The 21,128-nt window shown below is 39.6% G+C and overlaps 1 protein-coding gene across 9 annotated transcripts in view; it reads left to right on the top strand.

Moving 5' to 3' along the window:
• Nucleotides 1-21,128, top strand: part of TENM4 (teneurin transmembrane protein 4) — a 585,909-nt gene that overhangs the window by 407,356 nt on the left and 157,425 nt on the right. For all 9 annotated transcript variants that reach the window (XM_058419235.1, XM_040055308.2, XM_058419240.1 and 6 more), the window contains 3 exons: nt 55-225; nt 4,993-5,207; nt 10,693-10,903. In XM_058419235.1, coding sequence (XP_058275218.1) covers nt 55-225; nt 4,993-5,207; nt 10,693-10,903 — 597 coding nt within the window. The remainder of the gene's footprint in view (nt 1-54; nt 226-4,992; nt 5,208-10,692; nt 10,904-21,128) is intronic.

Below are 21,128 nucleotides of genomic sequence, written 5' to 3'. Positions count from 1 at the left end.
GTTCTGAAACTCTCCCAGACAGAAAAAGATGACTTTTCTCATTGCTCACCACAGCCATGCACCTGTTTGGCCTAAACTGGCACCTGCAGCCGATGGAAGGGCAGATGTATGAGATCACGGAAGACACAGCCAGCAGTTGGCCAGTGCCAACGGACGTCTCCTTATATCCTTCAGGGGGCACAGGGTTAGAGTTACCTGACAGGAAAGGCAAAGGAACCAGTGAAGGTATGGTTGGTGTGTGTCCATGTTGTGAGTCCTCTGTCTGCCTCTAAACTCCAGCCGTCCAATCTCATGTTCCATTACCCTCAGTGCTGCCATCAGCAGGTGCTTTTCCAGTCTTTCATGTCTAGAGCTAGTAGATGTCAGTCCTATTTTCATATGTTTCTGAGTTTCATACCCCTCTGATGTCCACTAATGCAATAAAACTGTGTGAAACCTTCTCCACATGTTCAAGGCATTCTCACAGACTACAGAAGGCCAGCATGAAAACTCTGCCTCGAATGGCTGTTTTCATGGGAAAACATTGTCTCTTGAAAATTAAATGATTCCCGGAGCACTCGATCAAGCTTCCTCTACAGCACTGCAAAAATGTGTGACTATTTGTTGCCACTTAGCAAATGTTTTGAGGACCAAAATACTTACTGAGAGCTATTATGCTGTAAGTTTTGGCACTCTAGAGTTGGACATAGCTTTGCAAAAGTAGCCAGACAAAAGGCCTAGTCTCCACAAAGTATCACGGTGTTGACAGAAATTAGAAGCAGCTTATGGGTCCTCAATTCAGCAGCACCTTATTCAGCAACTTTACATCCTTGTGTTCTTTTTTTAGAGGCAGCACTGCTAAAAGTACTTGTAAGCTCTGCAAAGTCTTATCCCTCCCCAGACATAGCTGGAGAAATGAGAAATGCGAATTTTCAGAAAGCTTTTTTTGTTTGTATATCAAGATTCTCTATATAAAATTAAGAGATTCCAGTAAAATTTAAGCAATAAACTATTTTTGATAGTTATTTTCATGGATTTTTTTTTTGACAGATAAGATGTGTGCTACTGGTCTGGCAATTCACTGAACTCAAAGTTTCCACAGGGTTCCCTAGGCTTTGACCAACAGCCTGTGTTTAAATGTTTCATTTAAATTAATTGTAGTGGGTTTTTTTCCATAAGAGTTTTTCTGTCTTTATTAGTCCAAATAAAGGCCATAATTATGTGTGTTCCTTAAAACAGTGTATTTACTGGTAACTGATATCGGCCATCAAGTTGCTACAAGGAAAAATCAGCTAAGCAGGTTATTCCCAGCAAAGCTTACTAGACAGTACAGCAAGCTGCAGACAGCCCTGCTGTTGTACTCAAAAATACTTCATGACAGATCCTTTTTTTCACCTTCTGACTTGCCATATGTTTCATTTTTGAATCATCTAGCTTTGATCTGTCCATCTCCTTTTAAAAGTCAAAATGAAAAGAAATGTATGTATTCAAAATTGCCATCCAGGTGGAAGACCTCCACTTGATTTTATTTTAGCCACATTTACAGTGACATGAGTAGAAGTTTTGATTGCTGTTCTGTTAAAAGAGAAATTTGGGAAATAGCCTAGTTATGTCATGAGAAGACCCCTCAAGTTAGTGCTTTGTATAGATATTAGATAATCTCTAGGCTTTAGAGGAAAATATCATGTCCTGACTAGAAAACAAGCGCACATCTTTGGCACAGGAGTAGCTGTCCAGCATTCAAATACAGCTCCCTCCCCATCAGGTAACTATGTAACTAATTCTGGACTAGCAGTGCTGCAGGGCTCCTGTTCCAAACCAGAATGTATGTGATTGAAATTTATTTTTAAAAGAATTGAAATATATTTGAATGTCTTCCGGATCAGAATGAAATAGGCTGGAATGTGTTAGGAACATGCTTAGAGCTGATCTGAATGAATCATTACCAGTGTCTTGCCAACTCTCAGTAACATGCATTCCTTCTCATCTGTGGCTGTGCTCCAGAACAGTATTTACCTCTGTTCAAGCCTAACCCTGTTTACCAAAGCACTTAACCACATGCTTACATTTAAGCATGTAATTGACTGTGGTTGAAGTCAGAGTTGTGTGTGTTCTTAAGTGTTTTGATGGATCAGGGGACCATCCTGTGAGAAATACAGAGAGATTCAGAAAGGTCTGAAATGAAATAGTTCATTTTGATATCCAGAGAAATTAGGAACAGTTGCTATGGCAACTAAAAAGTTCAAGGTAATGTGCAGAAAGAGCAAAGTAATTGACAGCCCAATTAAGAATTCAGACCTGAAGTTAATTTTAAGGAGTCAGGTATTCTGATTGAAAGCCAATTTCTGATTAGAAGCAGAAATGGCTTTTTTATTGTACTTTCTTTGCGAAGTATCCAGTCCATAGGACTTAATCTTATTGTAGGCTACAACTGGTGAAATAGAGGGATTTCAGGGGCTGAATTCAGGCTGGTGAAGAAAGCTTCTCCTTGGACTTCTGTATCAGGATGAGCTTCAACGCATAACAGCTCTTAGGATATCTGCTTCTCAGAAACACAACTGTCCACCAAGAGGAGACATAAACTTTGTAATTGTTTGTACAAAAAATTATTTCTGTGAGACTGTCTTTTGCAATCACAGAAGCATTTTCGTTTGCATGGGCAAGTGCTGCTCTCTGCAGAATACACCCTGTGCTCATTTTCTCCAGGCTCTGTCTTGCATAGCAACATCTGTCATATAAAATTCTCACCTTCCCTGATTCACTCTGATGTACAATCTTTATTAATGAACAATCATGGGGCATATCAAACACTTAAGGTTTTCATCTGAATATCTAAGAACCTGTAAAACATGTCAGTAGTAATCAGAAAAAATGTATCTTTCATTTGAACCAAAACATGTGATGTCTTTAGCTGTTCTTTAATAGAATCCTCAATCTTTTCATCTCACAATAGTGCAGTAAGAAACTTTGCGTGAAGATATTGGAACTATTTCCTATAGTCCTGATAGTGTGAAAGGAAAATTTCAGCATGCCAAATAAATACTATCAATCCAGTTGATAAAGTAATTCCCTTCAGAATCTATCTGGGTGATTTTCCTTGTGCAATTATACTTTTATTAGCACAGAAGTATTCAGAAGGAATGCCCATTTACCTAAGCTGCTTCTGATTATCTCCTTTAATATGTATGTGGACTGAAAAAGGATAAAAAGTCAGCAGATTTCCCCCCTGTATTTATTTGCAAATGATGAGCAAAGATAAATAGAGATCTTATAAAATTAAGGGTAGCTTTTTTGTGTGTGAACACACAGCCTTTGCATATAAACCTTTTTTTCTGGTATGCATAAAACTTCTGCCTTAAGATAGCTCATGCCATCAAGTCCTACTCCAGCAGCGTCCTTAAGCAGTTGCTGACTTTAAATCAGGGTTTAGTGTTACTGGAGGCAAAAGTCCTGTAAGGAAAATATCTCCATCCTTAATAGTTAATATGCATATAATTCCTATATTGATTTTAAGAGACAGCTAACAATTTGCATCTGTTTATCCTGGAGAGTTTGTGTTGGGATGGTATGTGAAGAAATTTAAGGCAGTACGGTATTTGACATTATGTAATCTTAAAGGAAATGTCATTTGAAACAATAAAATGCAGTGTTCTACCAGTCCCCTTTTCAACATGGCAAGTAAATTCTGAGACTATTTAACATAAATTCATGATAGATGGGAAAGAAATTTTTTTTTCCCCATTCCTCAAATCTAGGAACCAGGAGAAAAAAAATTCCTAATGTAATTTTCCTACAAAAGAATGTATGTAGCCAGAAGTTTCCCTCTCATTTTGTTAGAATTGTTTGCTCTGTAAAATATGTGGTAGTGTGTGCTGTAATGGCACAGGGATAACAAACAGATTTATTTGAATTTCCAGAATGAATAATTAGTCCTTGTTGGTGACATGTTGCTCTCCTTACTAAAGCCAGAATCCTTCAGGTGACACTACTGCATGCTTTTCCACTAGAAGTGTCCTGTTTGCTAAGCAGTTGCCTTCATCATTCCTGTGCCCTGCAGCCAAAGCTTCAGCCATTGGTTATAGCACAGGCTGAAAAGGGAACATTCTGGATTTGATTTTTCGTTCTGCCCCTCATTCCCTGGTCTTCCTTTGGGTCCAGAATTTTTGAAGCAGCCACCTGTTTTGGGAGTTATGACTGCATAAATTTCTAGCCTGGAATTCCTCAGGTGCGTTCTTCGGGGTGCCAAGCTCCTTGCTGACTCCCTTGGACGTTACAGTATGTCCTGATCCCATTTGAATCCCCAGGCTCTCCAGCTTGGTAGTTTTAGAAGCTGATGCCTCCATTTGTTTTCTGAAAGAAAATGGAAAATATTAGCATACTTTACAGATTATACTGAAAACCAATTAAAACCTCTCATGTTTCTTAATAGATACTGCTAAAGTGCAGGGTATGGTCTCCTTTGTTTATCTCAGTCCTTTTTGTTCATTAGCTTTTTGTTGACTATTTCAAATACTGTTACCACTGTCAAGAATTAATTTAATAGAGAAGCATTTTCCTTTCCCCACTTAGGCATCGTTCATGCTGCTGTTCTCCACACCACCATTCCACTCTGTGGCACGTCTATGTCATTCTTGCTACACTTCTCTTTACTAATTTAATTATGAATTCTCCATTCCTAAACTTATATTAATTTAGGGTATAATGTCAAATGATTTATTCTTATCTTTGGAATGTAATTACACACTATCTGATGTTATAATTTAAACAAAAGGCCATTTTTCTCCAGGTTGTTCTTCCCATGCTTATGTTTTCAAACAAAACAGTTACTGAAGCCAGAAATAATCCTGCCAGTTTTCCTCCCATAATTGTATGGATTGGCTAGACGAAGTACTCTGAAGACTTCAGGATACTAATAGACTGTTTCTCAAGATCAGTGTCAGAGATACCAGTATGATTAGATTACTTTCAGGATCTAAGGACTAATTCAAGAATTTTGTTCCTGTGTTTTGGCAGGAAAGCCCAGTAGTTTCTTTCCAGACGACAGTTTTATAGACTCCGGAGAAATTGATGTAGGCAGACGAGCCACACAGAAGATCCCTCCTGGTATCTTTTGGAGATCTCAGGTGTTCATCGACCACCCAGTGCATCTGAAATTCAATGTGTCTTTAGGAAAGGCTGCGTTGGTTGGCATCTATGGCAGAAAAGGACTCCCACCATCACACACACAGGTAATGAGACCTTATTTCAATTAAAATATGTTGTCTCAAATTGATGTTTGTATGATGTATTTTTTATTTCATCTGTTTCTCTCAAGAATTTGTTGCATGCTTGCAAGATGCCAAAGATCATTTATCCAGAGAACGATAATCAAGAGACAGTTGAAAAAATTTACACAAATTAATCTTGTGGGCTGTAAGCAGGGACAGAGCAGGCAGTTACCTAAGGCAGCAGACTGCCAGAGGAGAAGGGTTTTGTGAGTCTGGTGGTCACTGGGGGTACCAGCTGGTTGCTCCAAGCAGCAGAAGATACCACCTTCTCCATCCAGTGCTTTGCACGAAGACAGCCACATCCAAAGTGCATCCAAAGAAATCTTCTCTTCAGCAGACTCGTATACCTCAGGTCTGTCTCTCTTCCAACCACTGCCTTTCCCATCTCATGGTAAGATCAGCAAGACCCCAGTGGTCCCCCTTACAGGAGCAAGATTCACTTCTGTCTTCCATGCTGGAATGCCTTGAGCCAACCCTTCACATGATGTATGCTGACTGTCAGCTTAGACTGAGGTTTGTCAGGGCCAAGTCATTAGGGTATAAGAAAAGAAAACCAATTTTTTACAGAAAGACACCTAGTTAGGCAGAAATCAAGATCCACTTATTATTCTGTAGGGCTAAAATGAAATCAGATGGTTTTTTTTAACACACCTTGACAAAAAAAACATATCAAAAACTCACTTTGTGAGAAAAGCTCTGGAGAACTATCTCCTTAAGTAAGAATTTTATACAATATTTTCTCTCCTTTCTGTTTCAGCTTCTAAGCTGCTCTTACGCAGATTGATTAATACACTAGGACATAATACACTGGCAGTGCAAAGTATCTTAGTCCCACTTGCATCAGCAGGTTATCAAAGAATTAGCAGGTTTATGTTGGTGTCTCTTGCCCTTGCCCTCTACTATTAGCTGAAAATACTAGAGATTTATAGAAGTACCCTGCCTTTTTTTATTATTTTAGAACAAACAGAGATGTTTATTATGATCTCTGTAGATAGTATAGTATTTTGTACATATTAACACAGCTCCAACTTATTTCTGTCAGAAGTGTAATAAATCTATGCTTCTCTGCCTACTTTTCTTCAGAATCAAAATATTTCAGTAGGATCAGCAGATCATAATTTCATTGCCACCATAATGCTGTTACTGCCCTTTTCTAATCAGTCTCTTTTCACAGGGAGGTTCAAACATTTATAACTTAAAAATCCCATGTTAGTTAAATAAAAACTCAAGTCATGATTGTGTAGTACTTACTTTAAATCAGAACTCTATATTAATTTTATTTGTTTATTATAGTTCTAAAATTTTGATATGGAACAGAAGTTATTACATGGATAGGTTCAATTGTTTAAGTAAAACACCTAAAATTTAACGCATAAACCTCACTTTCTCCACGGAGTGCAGTCATGGGTTTCCCACAAGGTCAGAAGTCCAGCAAGCAGATGTGCTCTAGTGTGGGCTCCAATGTCTGTGGAGCCAGAGGTCCTACCAGGAGCCTGCTCCAGCACAGACTTTGAATGGCGTCCCAGCCTTCTTCAAGGCATCCACTTGCTCCTGCAAGGGTCTTCTCTCCAGGCTGTGTGCAGGGGGATCTCTGCTCCCCTTTGGAGCTCCATAGGCTGCAGGGGCACCTTTGCCTCACCATGGTCTGTGCCACAGGCTGCTGGGCAATCTCAGCTCCAGCACCTGGAGCACCTCCTGCTTCCCCTTCTGCACTGACCTTGGTGTCTGCATAATTGGTCCACTCACATATTCTCACTCCCCTCTTCTCTAGCTGCAGTTACTTCTGTGCAATAATTTTTTTGCCTTCTTAAATATCGAGGAGGTGACAATTGTTACCATTACTGACAGGTTCAACCTTGGCCAGTGGCTGGTCTGTCTTGGAGTCGGCTGGCATTGGCTCTCAAAGCAGCCACCCCTGCAGCACCCCTTGCTACCAAAACCTGGCTGTGCAAACCCAGTACAATGCTCAAAGTCTTATCTATCCATGCTAGAATAACAAACTATTCCAAATTCTCTTTGGGAAACTTTCTCTGGCTGTGGTGATTGTTTTTTTTTTTAAGCTGCCAACAACTGTCATCACTAATAAGCGGGAAGAAAATGTAAGCTCCAAATTTCTGTAGTCTTAGAAATAGGTCATGCAGAAGCCAAAAATAGTTTACAATTAAAAAAAGGCATTTCTTCTCATTCTTCTCAACAAATCATAATAAGTTACACAATTTTGTTATGGTCTATTAGATTTAATCTTCCTAGATCAAATCCTCTTTTAAACTCATTTTAACCTAGGCCAAATTTTAATAAATCATAAATTTTAGGATAGGTTGTCACTACTTGGAGAGGGCATTTTTCCATTTGTACCATTTGAATTGATTAACATGGTATTTTATCAATGATTTCCTTGCTGGCAGTAACTAATTACCTATTAAAAATCTTTGAATGTATTAAAATGCAATAAAGCCCATTCCATTTGTGGCTCAGTTAATATTTACAGCTAGTAACTAGTAGCTTGGCAAAGTCATCAACATCTGCAGCAGCGTCTTGCAGATATTTGTTAGAAAAACCCTTTTGTTTTTGGCCTGAAAGAAAGCCCCAAGTAAGCATAACCCAGACTGGAGTGGAACAACAGCAGCTCACTGTACCTGAGTGCCTTGAAATGGTTTTCATCTCACAAAGCTCTGAGTAACTACATCTAATATATAGCAGGAAGTGGATACTTGTAAGCACAATCCACACGACATTTCTTAGATGTCCACTTTACAATGAGGCAGATTGCATCATAGAAGTGTCTCTTCACTTGCAATCCAGTGATTCTAGAAAACTTCCTCAAGTTCTATTTTAAAAATCGAATCAAGCTGTTCCATCATGCTCCAGAATGAATATGGAAATACTTGGGATTTTCTCTTACTGATTTTAACTTCTTCAGTTCAGTTGTTCCTTACTCAAACTCAAGCTCTGTTGAGACATTCCCAGTACCCAAGACACCACGATGATGGCCTCTGTCACAGTCCTGCTCAGCTGTGTCAGTCATGGTCACACTGAGACCTGATGAGGCATCAGCCTAGGAAGTAGCTGATGCTCAGAGTGGCTTACAGACACCTAGGTCCAAAAGTATCTTTCAAACCAACCACTCACCAGTATCCACTTAAATTCTTCTGTTGTTTTCATAGAATCATAGAATATGCTGAGTTGGAAGTGACTTATGAGGATCCAACTCCTGGCCTTGCACAGGAGACCCCAAGAATCACACCATGTTCCTTAGAGCATTGTCCAAACACTTCTGTGACCACTTCCCTGAGGAACCTGTTCCAGTGTTCAGCCACACTCTGAGAGAAAAACCTTTTCCTAATATCCAGCCTAAACCTCTCCTGACTCAGCTTCATGGTGTCTCCTCAAGTCCTGTCACTGGTCACCACAGAGAAGTAAGAGATCAGTGTCTGCCCCTGCACTTTCCCTCAATGAGGAAGCTGCAGACCACAATGAGGTCTCCCCTCAGTCTCCTCCAGACTGAACAGACCAAGTGCTCTCAGCCACTCCTTGTATGGCTTCTCCTCCAGAGCTTTCACCATCCTCATGGCCATCCTTTGGACACTCTCTAAGAGCTTAATGTTTCTCTTATATTATGGCACCAAAACCTGTCCCCCAGCACTGGAGGTGAGGCTGCTCCAGTGCAGAGCAGAGCAGGACAATCCCCTCCCTTGTCCAGCTGGCAGTGCTGGGCCTGATGCCCCCCAGGGCACGGTTGAAACAGTGTACATTTTTAATTACATGTGTTTAGAATTTATACTTGCCTTGTGTTTTTAGATTTTAGATTGAATATTTATATTTACGTCATTGAAATTACGATTGAAATTTATATTTAAGTCATATTTTTCCAAACAGAAGCTCTATCTCTAACAAAGCTAACTTGGACAGACACCCAAAAAGAATGACCTTTGCAGTGTGGCAGCTTTTACGTTCTCAAAAAGACACTTCAGCACCAAATTTGAGATCTGAAATATAACCAAAAGAAAATAAAAATTAAAACAAGGTTCAAAAATAATTTCCTGTAAATAAATAATTAAAAATACATAATTAAAATAATCTAGGGATGAATTCTGTCATTTCATATGCGAGCTATGTCATATATAGCTTATTGCTTAAAATGTTCTAGGAAATAAACACTTCTTTTTTAACTTAGTAGCTTAACTTTTTTTAACTTTTCCTACATAAGAAAGAACATGTCATCAAGTCATTATCTTGGCTGACTTTGAAGACCATACCAGACAACTTAATAACAAGCACCCAAATTTTGCTACAGTAAAGTGAAAAGGGATAAGCAGCCTAAGTATCGGTGCCACAGTCAACTAACAGTCAGCAGCCATTCAGTGCAGCAACATTTACATGTTCAGAAATAAGTGGTGGTCCTTCTTTCTGCCTGTTTTTCTTGTTGCCCAAAAAAAAAAAAAAAAAAAAAAAAAAAAAAAACACTAACTTACCCAATCAGCTGGATGAGACAGGCAAAACCAAGTGAAGTCAAGGAATAGAAAAGCTGGATAGTGCCTTGACTGTTGGATTCTGCTTGCAAGGTGTCCTGGTCATCTAAACACATGATAAAAGTCAGATTCATTTAACATTTGATAGGGTTCATTTAATATTTGTGATGTCAGCTAGGTTTATATCTGCTTCATCCCATTAAGATAATACCAGACAAAATACAATTATTGTGCAAAATCGGTGGAAGGTTATTTAAATAGGGAATTAAAGGGAGTTGCAATACTAGTATTAAAGCAAAGCAGTTGTTCAGTAGAAGTTACTCTTGCAAAAAGTAAATGCATCCTTTTAAGGAAAATACCTAGAGCCACTCCTTTAATGGGATTTCCCTATATTATTTGTATTTTGCATCTTCATTTTCTATGATCTTTTAACCATTTTTTCTATTGTTTTAAGATAAACCCTTGTGGGCTAAGCAAAATACTTCTGCAAAACCTCTACCAGAGTTCACTTTAAAATACTTCTTTCTTTTCCCTTGCTGAAAGGGAAAGTACTTTTCCCTTAAGTAAAGTTCCCTAGCAACTCTGGCAAACAACCCAGTTGGGCTAGATATATTTTTCTGTATTATTTTCCATATTAGCCAAGACATAAAAATATATAACAAATAAGCTGCTTAGTATCATGTTTACAGTGCGGCTGAGGCATGGTGTCATGTTTTCCTCCCTATATTTCTACAGAATGAGAACACCTCAGTAAAGCCAATGTGCTGCAAGTCACCTTCTAAACAAAGATGATTTCAAGATTCATATAATTACAGGAAAATACATTCATATACTAGCTGTTTCCAAAATGGTTACTTGCAGGTAGTCCAGGAAAGTACTTGAGTTACCAGAGCAAATCCTGTTTATGATGCTTCTGCAGAGACTAAGCTTGAGGAAACCTGATAAACACACAAACATCACTCCCTCTTATGTTTCAGTTTGACTTTGTCGAGCTTCTTGATGGAAGACGTCTACTGACGCAGGAGGTGAGAAGCTTGGAAGGACCTCAGCGGCAGCACAGAGCTTTTGTGCCCTTGGCCAGCCACGAGACAGGATTTATCCAATATTTAGATTCAGGAATATGGCATTTAGCCTTCTACAATGATGGCAAGGAATCGGAAGTGGTTTCTTTTCTTACTACTGCTATTGGTAAGGATTTCCTCTATTATTCTTAAGCTCGTAAATTCGCCTTGGAGCCAGGTATTAACACACGTACTTGAATTGCACAATGGCTTTGTGTGCTTCTGGAGAAAATGCTTGGAGGGGCTTGTATTTAGCAACATGCTGAACACTGTTAGACCCTAAATGTTGGGTAAGTATTTTCTAGGCCTTTTAAGTAACTTTAACCGTAACGAGATTCTGCCCAGTGCCAAACATGGATTACAAGCTGGAAAATCCTTGCTTTATTTTCTTACATTGATTTTCCTTTTATTTAGTTGGCTTTTTTTGGTTTTGTTTGATTTTTTTGTTTGTTTGATTGGCTTTTTTCTCTTTCTGGAGCAGAGGTGTACGAATGACTGAAGAACAGACAGCAGCACCATACCACAGGTCTGGGTGACACACAGTCCTGCCATTGAACACCATCAAAATCATTCAAGCTGGAGTTCAGGCAGAGTACTGGGTTTAAAACTCCAGCAAAGTGCACTGTAAGCCTTGGTAGCAACCACAGTAACAGGAATCCTTGTTTCTCCTTGCTAACAGAAAGAAGCTAAGATTTGGTTGAGAAGAACAAATTAACTAAATAATGGGTCTTCTGACTTCTCTGGCAGTAAAATGCACTGCCAGTTGAGCTCACAGGTGTGGATTTGTTGCTGTCCAAGGAGGGAAAGATGCTGCCAGTGGGTGCCTGACAGCGCACTGAGTATTCTTCTTCCACCCTGTAAATACCTAAATCTGTTTCTGATTCAATAATATTTAATTTTGAATTTGATTGACCTGCTGAAACTCTTCATATACCTAAATTCATTTGGTTGTAATTTAAAGATTAGTCCATAAAACTAGCCCTCAGCTTTCTTCTAACCACAGTGTTTAATGGACTTCTTTTCTTTGCAGAAAAAACCAGACTCATTCCAAAGCTGCCATTAATCCCTCTCCCAACAGAGGCATTGGTGTTGAGTCTCAGCTGTCTGCAGTAGTTACCTAAGAGCTATGGGCTGTAATTTGTCTTGGCAGGTTAATTAAAAAGTTTAGGTCTTATTAAAGCAAAGTCATTAACATCCCAATATTCCATTTTAGCACTAAAGTTTATCTAATGCAGAAATGGAAACTGCTGTAATACTATGTTTTAAATTTAAAACCTGGAAAAGCGATCTTCTGTCTTGTTTGCAGCTGAGCAACACTAGAAGTAGTTGTATATTAGCTTATGAAATTGAAGTCTTACTCTGTAGAGTGTGGATTTACTTCCATTTAGTTTACTTTAGTAATTTGATTTTGTACTTACAACAACCACTTAAGGTATTCTTCTGAAGGCAGCTTTTTTTCCATGTCTAAGCATGTCTTTATTTCAAAATTTCCCATTACAGGAAAGAAATCAGTAAGGCTCCAACAGCAGAAAATACATTTAAAGCACTGTCACTACTTGTTCTTGTTTCCAAAGTGATGCTTAAGTGTTCCAGCCAGACTTTTCTTTTGGCCTCATTGCACTAATATAGGGAAAAGCACAAAGAAAAGAAAAAGAAAAAAAAGCATTCTTAATTTGCCTTTGAACATCAAAGGAATGGTGTGGGTGAGTAGCATGTCAGATTGTCTTCAAGGAAATCTATTTTTTTTGGTTTTGCTCTGCTATACCTTCATGACTGCATGATAAGCAGAACAATCCACCATATGGAGCCCATGATATATTCAATACATCCCCTGCTGACCTTGAATCATTCAGTGTTTCTGTGATTCAGAAACAAGGAAGTTTTCTTCTGCTACACAGGTGGGAATCACTTTATCCACTGGCAGCTGTATGTCAACACAAAGCTTTAGTGTAAAAAAGCCAGTTTAAGTACAAGCTATGTATTTTGAAACAGACTTAAGTAAATTTTTTAGGTAGGAAAATGTGGCATTTTGGCTAGAACTTGTCCAGAACAGTGTACCATTTTTATAAGTACCATAAAAACACTGTAATAGCTTTAACAAATTGGTAGCTTTCTCCTCAATCTAGATTTCATCAGTTTGTTTAAAAAAAAAAACAACAAAAAAACCCAGTTAGGTGTTTTGTGTAACTCTAATGCTTCAGAACCTTTCTAGTGTATTCATGAAGTCTAGCAAGACATGGTTGCTAGATTGTAAGTACATGAATACTGTGGTACTGTAGTGTTATTTATTTTCCACTGCCCAAGTAAAGAAGATAAAACAACCTGACAGTGCTTATGAACCAGTGTATAAAGTTGCAACATCAAACAAACAAGTCACACATGATGGGAGCCTTAGATCTGTCTGAGCAGGGTGAGGAACCTTCAGAGGAGTTGTGTTGACTGTCAGAGGCAAGCTGCCATCTAATTTGATTCCTGTGGGAAGACCACCTGAAAAATCCTCCCTTTATTATTCCGCTAATATAGGGCTTAGAGTAAGAGTGAATTTGAAAAGTATAGCTGTGATGCAGGAAGAAGTAGGATCTGATGAACTGAGAAGAGGACCAACAGTCTGGAACTCCTGAATTCTGATTGATGTGTTAATTCTGCCCCAGCCCAGGCTCATGCTTCAGCTGCTCCATGTAAAACTGAGGAGAGTGGCATTTCCCCAGAGATGCTGTGAGGGTGATAGAACTGCTGGGAAAATGAATGAAGCATTAATTAATAATCACTGATAGTAGTAGAAAGCACAAAATTGATATTGGTGATCATGATGATAAGTTCATAAAGCCAAATTGTGCAGTCATTGCTCCAGGCAAACATCCCCTTCCGGTGAGGACTCACCAAAATAAATGACAGTAGCTTTTACTTCAGCAATAAACATGTTGAATGGAAAGAGTGCTGATTTTCTAAGTCTTATCTGCTATGTTTCAACAGACCGAGCTGTTCAGAGCCAGCAAATCATTGCAGGCTCTGTATGACGGTATCAACTGCAATTACTGTGCAGTGCTTGCCTGGAATGGTTTGGCTTCCATTATTCTAGTGAAAACTGGAGAAAAATGGAAAAAAGCATCTGTATTCCCAGTTTGATAACACACAGGTAATTTCATAAATTGTGAGGCTGTCCATTATACAGCTTTGGAATCTGATAAAGCTGTAACTGAATTCACTGAGGAACATTAGCACAGATTTTGAGGGCAGGAGATGGCAACTTGGCCTGTTTTCTAAACGGGTAGGGAATCATCATCATTGAAGGGTTAGGTGGTGTCAAAATGTGTACCTGTTACATGCATTGAATGTAAACCTGGGGAAAATACAACCTTGTAATGCCTGTCAGAGCTTATACTTCTGAATAATACAGGAAATTCAGTGGAGGGGAAAAGAATATTCTGGAAAAGTCCTCAGTTTTTAATAGCATTTTTATATCCCGTTCTTCTGAATTCATTACATTATAAAGGAATGGACAGTTGAGGTCTCTCCATAATAAATTAACCTTTTTGTAAATTACATTGGTGGCACTTTCTGAAATTCCTAATAGAAACACTTCTATGAGAAGCACCTTGTGGATTCACAGTCTGCTACTATCTGCCTGATAGTGGTAATTTATTTGGAGCAATCTTTGTCTAGTGAAGCAAAATAGTAGGCTGAGGAATAAGCTGGAATCAGCACATCTGAGACAGAGACTTTGGCCAAAAGTCTGCTCAGTAGAAGCAGGAAACATCTGAGAACCTGAAAAGAGCATCTGTGTGTGGAGTCAGAGTGTCTTCCAGCAGCTGTTACTGCTGAGCTCAGGCAGTCTCAACTGTGCAGGGCCGTTGAGAAATCAAGAGGAAAAGCAAAACCAATTGTCTGTGAGAGGAGAGCATCACTGTTTACCAGCTTATCACCCAGCAAGCGACAGGAAACACACGTAAAACACCCGGGATAGGATGCATCTATCTATCCCCTATCTTCTGCATGAGACAATGCTGAAGTTAAGAAAAGGACCATTCTTTCTGCCCCCTCTACCACCTGTAAAAAGCCCTGTCGTAAGTAGTTTCCTCCACTGGAGTGCAAGATGAGCTCCAGTGTGATTTATAAGGAGCTGCCAGCGCATCCGGCACTTGGCAATTCACACCAAAAGGCACGTGCCCTACCTGCAATAGCCCAGCATGTAACATAGCCCGTGCAGTCCTTAGGACTGCAGTTCACACTCAGGAATAGTACCAGCAGAGGAACACTTCACAATAGGACTGAGCGCACAGAAGAGAAATTGCAGGGCAGGGAGACAAGCATGGGACTGGGAACCTTCCTTGTGTGTGAGGTGACAAGAATGGCTTCCTTAGCGTTACGTGAAAGTGTCTTTGTGTTTAACTTGTTCTTAGCAAAGGGAAAAGGAAGTGTCTGAATAGCTCAGATTTGCTTCCCTTGCTTTTGCTACTTATGTGTAAGCTAACTTAAACTCTGGCAATTTCCACTTCAGAGAGTATACAGAAGTGTGATCCACTTAGAGTCTCAAAGCCATTCGTGTTATTTACACTTGCTTGCTAATGTCTGGAAAAATCTAAATTGGTTTTGTGTAAATATTGAGGAATCAGGATATTGTGCAGTGTAACATGGGGTGTGATCTGTTCTGGCTTGCACTTTTATCTCCTTAATGCCTCAGTTACTCGACTTAAAAGTCCCCTATGTACTATTAGATCTTCAGGACTCCGAAGGAGGAAAAGTGGTTTGAATGTCCCAGCTACCCTTTTCTGAACTTCTCCTTAGGCTAAAGAGGCTGGAAGTTCAGCAAGTACTTTGCTGAATCAGAACTCCTTAACAGCTTATGAGACTCCAGCTGCTCCATGGAGGAGCTTAATTCTCCCCTATTGCATGAGAATGGTCAACTTAGCCCTTCTGTTTCAGAGAGGGACATGGAGCACTTCCACCTTGTGGTAGCCCTCTGCAGATAATTAGTGACCCATTCCTGCCCACACTCACAACTCTTTTTTTTTTTTTTTTTTTGCTCTGCGCAGAAAAAGAAATATAGCAACATATGAGAACTGTGCCAGGAAGGAAAATCACCTAATTTTTGATGTTACTGATCTCTCTGCTACAAAATAACAGCAGAGCTGTGTAGGCTCTGCAAATAGTTTTTTTGACTTCAGCTCTGTGTGCCCCCCCTGCAAGCAGACATCTGATGCTCTTGTCAGATGGGCAGTGCTTTTTTTGGTTACTCTCTTGTTGATGCCAGCCCTTTTTTTGATGCTTTGTTTCCTGCTTTCTGCTATTGCCTAGCTTCTCTGAGTGTGGCCAAGCTCATAGGTCTCAGGTAGTATTTAAAAAAGATACAGTCACTCAATTAATTTAGAAAGCAAAAAAATTAATTTATGAGTCCCTGCCAAGCTGTGTTGGGTTTTTCTTTCCTGGTGTATTTGATCTCATGAATGACATTCTGTTGGCAGGTCTGCTTGACTGAAAATGCTTAAACTTAGAGCAGGTTCAGGCTACGCTGCAGGACTGCAAAGTGTCTTCCTCTAAACATCCAACTGGCCACAGAGTGTGAGGTCCTCTTGAGAATTGAACTAGTCCATACAGAAGGTTGATAAGAAGACAGGAGGTTGCCTTCTCCATCCTAGCCAAATCCCGCCCAGTCTGATAGGTTGGGTATCACAAGGCAAGAAATGTGGGGAGAACTCTCTCTGCCTGAGCTTTGTGGGCTGCAAGAACTCCCCACTCCAAGCAGGTGTTGTGGTGTGCTTGGTGAGATTTCACTTTCATCCAGCTCATGTGTAAATCTAGTCCATTCTCTTTATAGGGCTTAATAAAAAGCAAACATGGGCTGAGCCTGGGTTTGGAAATGGAAAGAGGGCTGTGCAGAGGTGAAACTTTTCACATTAGTTTGCACACCTCATATCCAGAGTTTGTTTGCCATTCTCAGTAAAACAGTGATGATGACTTTGGATAGATAGTGACACAGCCCTTAAAACTTTAGCAGCTGGAAGTCAACAGCAGCTTTATCAGTGCTGCCCTAATCTTTTCACATTTTTTCTCAAAAGTGATGAACAGCCTCATTTCCCAGTGAAGTGAGCCAAGAGGGTGAGCATGTTCCAGTGCTGGAGTTTATCTCTGTGTCTGCCTTCTCAGACAACTCCTAACAGATCAAACATTCCTCCTGGTTCTTAAATCCCTTTCAGCTTCAGTCAGTAATGTTTGTAGGTGATCCTATGTTCACTGCTCCCTAAATGTTAACTGCAGCTTTCTGCCTACTGCTGCTTAGATCTACAGCACTTCTAAGGAACAGGAAGTCAGACCAATTGTTTCAAATCTAGATGTTACTTGTAATGACCTTTTTTCTCTCTGCAAGTGTCTGAAACAATTCTTGCATAATAACCCCACTTCCCAAGCCATAATGGCAGGCAAAATTATTATTTCAGGATTTTTCTATTGAAGACGTAAGGCGTCTCTAATAAAGAGGAAATTAAGACACGTCTCAAAGATAATTAAATAATAAGAAGCCTATAAAGGTCAGATGCTTGGCTGTGAAAACTTCCACGGCTGCTCTTTCTGTGTGGAGTGTATCTCTTCACTGGTGATTAGTGAATAAAAGCTAGCAGTAGAAAATTAAAATGTGTAAAGCTAGCTTAGTTTTAAAGCAGAAATGCAACATTTATTTAATGTTAGATTTGAACTTTATTTTTTATTTTGATTTCTATATGTACACATCTCTTTCAATAGATCTTACAATTACAAGTAACTTGGGTGGGGAAAATAGAAAAATGGACAGATATTTTCATTTATATTGTCATTTATATATTCATTTATAGAAGAAATTTGGCCACATTTCTAAAGACTGCTTGGATGCTGGTAAGTATTCGTCTCAGTAAGAAATGAGATGTCTGAATGTCTTTAATGTTCCAGATTTTGTCTGGTTTTAATCATGATTTAAAGTGGTAGAAAAATGAAGGTAGATTTGTCTTTTTGAAAAGCTTTGCCTACATCTGAACTTACATGGACTGGTAGCATTGAACTTGCATGTCCATGTGCTGTGTTCAGGCAGGCAAGTTCTCTTGATCTGACAGAGCTTTTACAAAAGGTTTATTGATTGGGGAATTACTTTAGTTTTAGGGTCAAGAAAAGGTTTCTTTATTGCTGAAGTTAAAGCCTTTTTCTCTTTTCTTTTTCTTTCTTTCTTTCACTTCTTTTTTTTTTTTTTCTGTTATTTCTGTGCCTGTGTTTTTCTGTTCAGGTTTTTTTCAGAACAGCAGAATTCTGCCTTAATAACATGGCATTTAAGTGCTGTCTGAGGAGTTCTGGAGAAATGTGTAAAATGGTGCATATGGTTTTTGTTTTTACACTTTTGCATATAGCTCTTTCCACGCAGCCCAGACTGCGGGCTAATGTAAGCACAGCTTGTTTTATTCCTGTGTCGTATTACCGAGCTGCTAGAGCAGCTTTGTGCAGGCTTCTCTTTCCATGAATGCTCCCCTGCTAAAGCACAGAAATAAGGCTGTGGGAGTTACTCGTCCGCTTTGGCAAACAAAAGTAGAACTCTTTCTGTACTAGAACAACAGGCACTTTAAAGCCTCACTTTTCCAAAGGCTGTATTCACATGTACACACGTGCATGCAAGACCACAAAAGAACAGAAGCCAACAACATCAGCACCTCAGGAGTCACTGGACCAATCTTCGTTTTGCATGGGGGCCAAGCCGATGAGAAAGACATAGTCTCTGCAGTCACTCCTGGCACATGTTGACTTTTTAAATGATAACAGCTGGCCTGTGTACTAGATGTGTAACTGCTTTTTTTGCTGAGTGCTACAACGGTCTCAGAAAAAGATATATTATCTTAAACTGTTTTAAATAGATTTTCTTAAACTGATTCCTAGACAGCTTGCCAGAGGCTCTGAGTAGGAGCAAGATTTGACCACATTTGTGCAGCGTGTCTTCAAGGAGCGGAGCGGAGCCATAAGTACTGTTTTTTGTCTGACCCTGACAGAAGACCACCAAGAGTTCAGTGCAGCTGCCTGAGCACAGGACTTTGGTGGCACCTGAGATGCCCCAGAGAACTGGGGGCATCTCTACAAGGGGGTGACATAGAACCTGGAGGGTAATCAGGCTCTTGTGTAGACCAGGCATCCTGCTTGGGAGCATGTCTCTAGCACCAGGCACTTACCTAACTAAACCTCACATATCAGTCATTCCAGCCAGTACATCCTTAGTCATCAGGCTGGATATATTAACTAAAGACCTGGTGAAAAATGGAATTTATTTTTTTATGCCCCCAAAGTTGTAACATTGCCACAGTTTCATGGCATTTGTTTGACCAAAAGAGATTTGTAGTTCTCTGTGTGTGTATGCAAGAATGATTTGCTTTTTTCCTCCTGTAATACACCAACTTAAAACATCATTTAAAATGAAACTCAAGGCCAGATTTAGCCTTGCCCTGAGCTATGACAGCAGAAAATGTAATGTACTGAATTTGAGGTGACTTCCCTCTTGCTCGTGCAGCTCCAGAAGTTGAACCCTGAAGGCTGAATAATTGTTGTTTCCTGTATTAGTTTGTAACAATTTATGAGGGTGGGAAGGAACAAAAAAAAAAAAAATTCTTTGCAATCCCCTGGGCAAAAAGGGAATGTGAGAGTTTCATCTACTGGAGTGAAATTCAGGTTTAAAAATATTCCAACTGCAAAAAAGGGTATCTAGGAAGAAAATAACTGTTCACTGTGTGTCTTTCTAGATCTCCACAGCCATGTCATAGTTATATTACAAGTATGGATTAAAGTCTTATTGTGCTTGGAAGCTGCATTGCAGAAGGAAAAAGAAGAAGGCTTCAGTCCAACAGCTACTCTTTGTTTAAAATCATTCACTGATTTTTTCCCAGCTAACTTCCAACCTGTGATCACATTTCAAGTGCTTTGGCACAGAGCGTGTTTTCAGATGATCAATGTACGGTTCCTTAAGAACTGTATTTCAAGACCCTTTTGTGCTTTTAGTATTGCTCATGTTGTAAGGAAAGAAAACAATGTTCTCTGTTTGGCCCTATGGACCAGGAGAAATACATTAGTAGGATTTCCTAAAAGCTGGTGAAGTCAAGGGAAATTTTACCACCAAGCTAAATGGTCATATGCATCAACCAGTGCCCAAGTGCGTTTGGAATCCCGTTACACTTTATGCTTTTGACCATCTGAGAGCTTCAGATTTTGAGGCATTCTGCACTGGAAAGATTTCTTCTTAATAAGGAAGCAGTAAGAGAAAGGAATGAATCAGGGAGATAAAGATAAAGCTCTCTCTCAAAGGGCAGCCCAAGTTCAGACCAAATGTGGCAAAGGTTTCTGAAATGATCAGGCTTGTTCTCTTCTTTATTTACTCCCCAAACTATTCCCACTTGGTTCCTTTTTCTATGGAACAGAAGTTCAAAATAGAACAGAAAAAAGCTGACTTTTTAGTATTTCCAGCTGGGCCTGGAGTCAAATGTGCTTGAAATAGTGTGAGAAGGACTGATAGAATTGTGGTGAGAGCCATTTGAGTACCTGGATAGGGACCTCAAACCAGGCCTAAAAGCCAAAATACAGACAGCTCAAGGGAAAATGTGCTCGCATGATGTACTGTGAAATTTGGCAAAATCAGCGGCTCTTGATTTCAATAAACAACCCAACTGCCCCTGAGCACCAAACCTGTGCTTCACCATCACCTTGTAAAATGGCCCAGCCTGGAGAGTCACTTCTACAGAGCAGGTGTCTCTTGTAAGTACCCTCATAGAGATGGGGGTGTATCTGCACTTGCAAATTGCTTTTTTTAAACATTCTAACAGAAAAAGAGGAGGGAGAATAACATGCAATTCAGTATTGTGGTTACTGTCCTTCTCTTTCACTTTCCAGATTCAGGAGCGATTTAAAGAGTTGTTTAAAGGATTGCCTGCTTGTTGCCCTTTTTCTAATTTAGCATCCTTATACCTGCATGTGAAGATTACAGTTCCACTGGGATGTGAGAGCAAAACAGGGTTAGATGCATGGGTCCTTAATTAAAACAGACCTCCCAGCCATAGGGGGAAAGAAAAAATCAAAATCTGGCACAACATCAACTGGCATTAGCAGTATCAGCATCACACTAGGTGCCCTACAGAAGAGGAAGCTGTGAAAGAGCACTCAAAAATAATGACTGAGTTTCCATGATGCTGTCAAGACTTTCACATCCCAGGCTGCCAGGTGTGGATTACTTGAGCTAGAAGTATAAAAGCTGTATAAAACACAAATGAAGCAGAAAAATTGAAATCTCAGCAGGTGATGATGTACTGTAAGAAGGGATCAGTCCTTTAAAGCTTCATCTGAGGAAGGAAGAGGAGGAGTGAGAG

Source organism: Hirundo rustica, chromosome 2 (genome assembly GCF_015227805.2).
Source record: "Hirundo rustica isolate bHirRus1 chromosome 2, bHirRus1.pri.v3, whole genome shotgun sequence".
In the NCBI taxonomy this organism is placed as follows: domain Eukaryota; kingdom Metazoa; phylum Chordata; class Aves; order Passeriformes; family Hirundinidae; genus Hirundo; species Hirundo rustica.
Note: the sequence above shows the minus strand (reverse complement) of the source record. Positions and strands in the feature narration are given on the sequence as shown.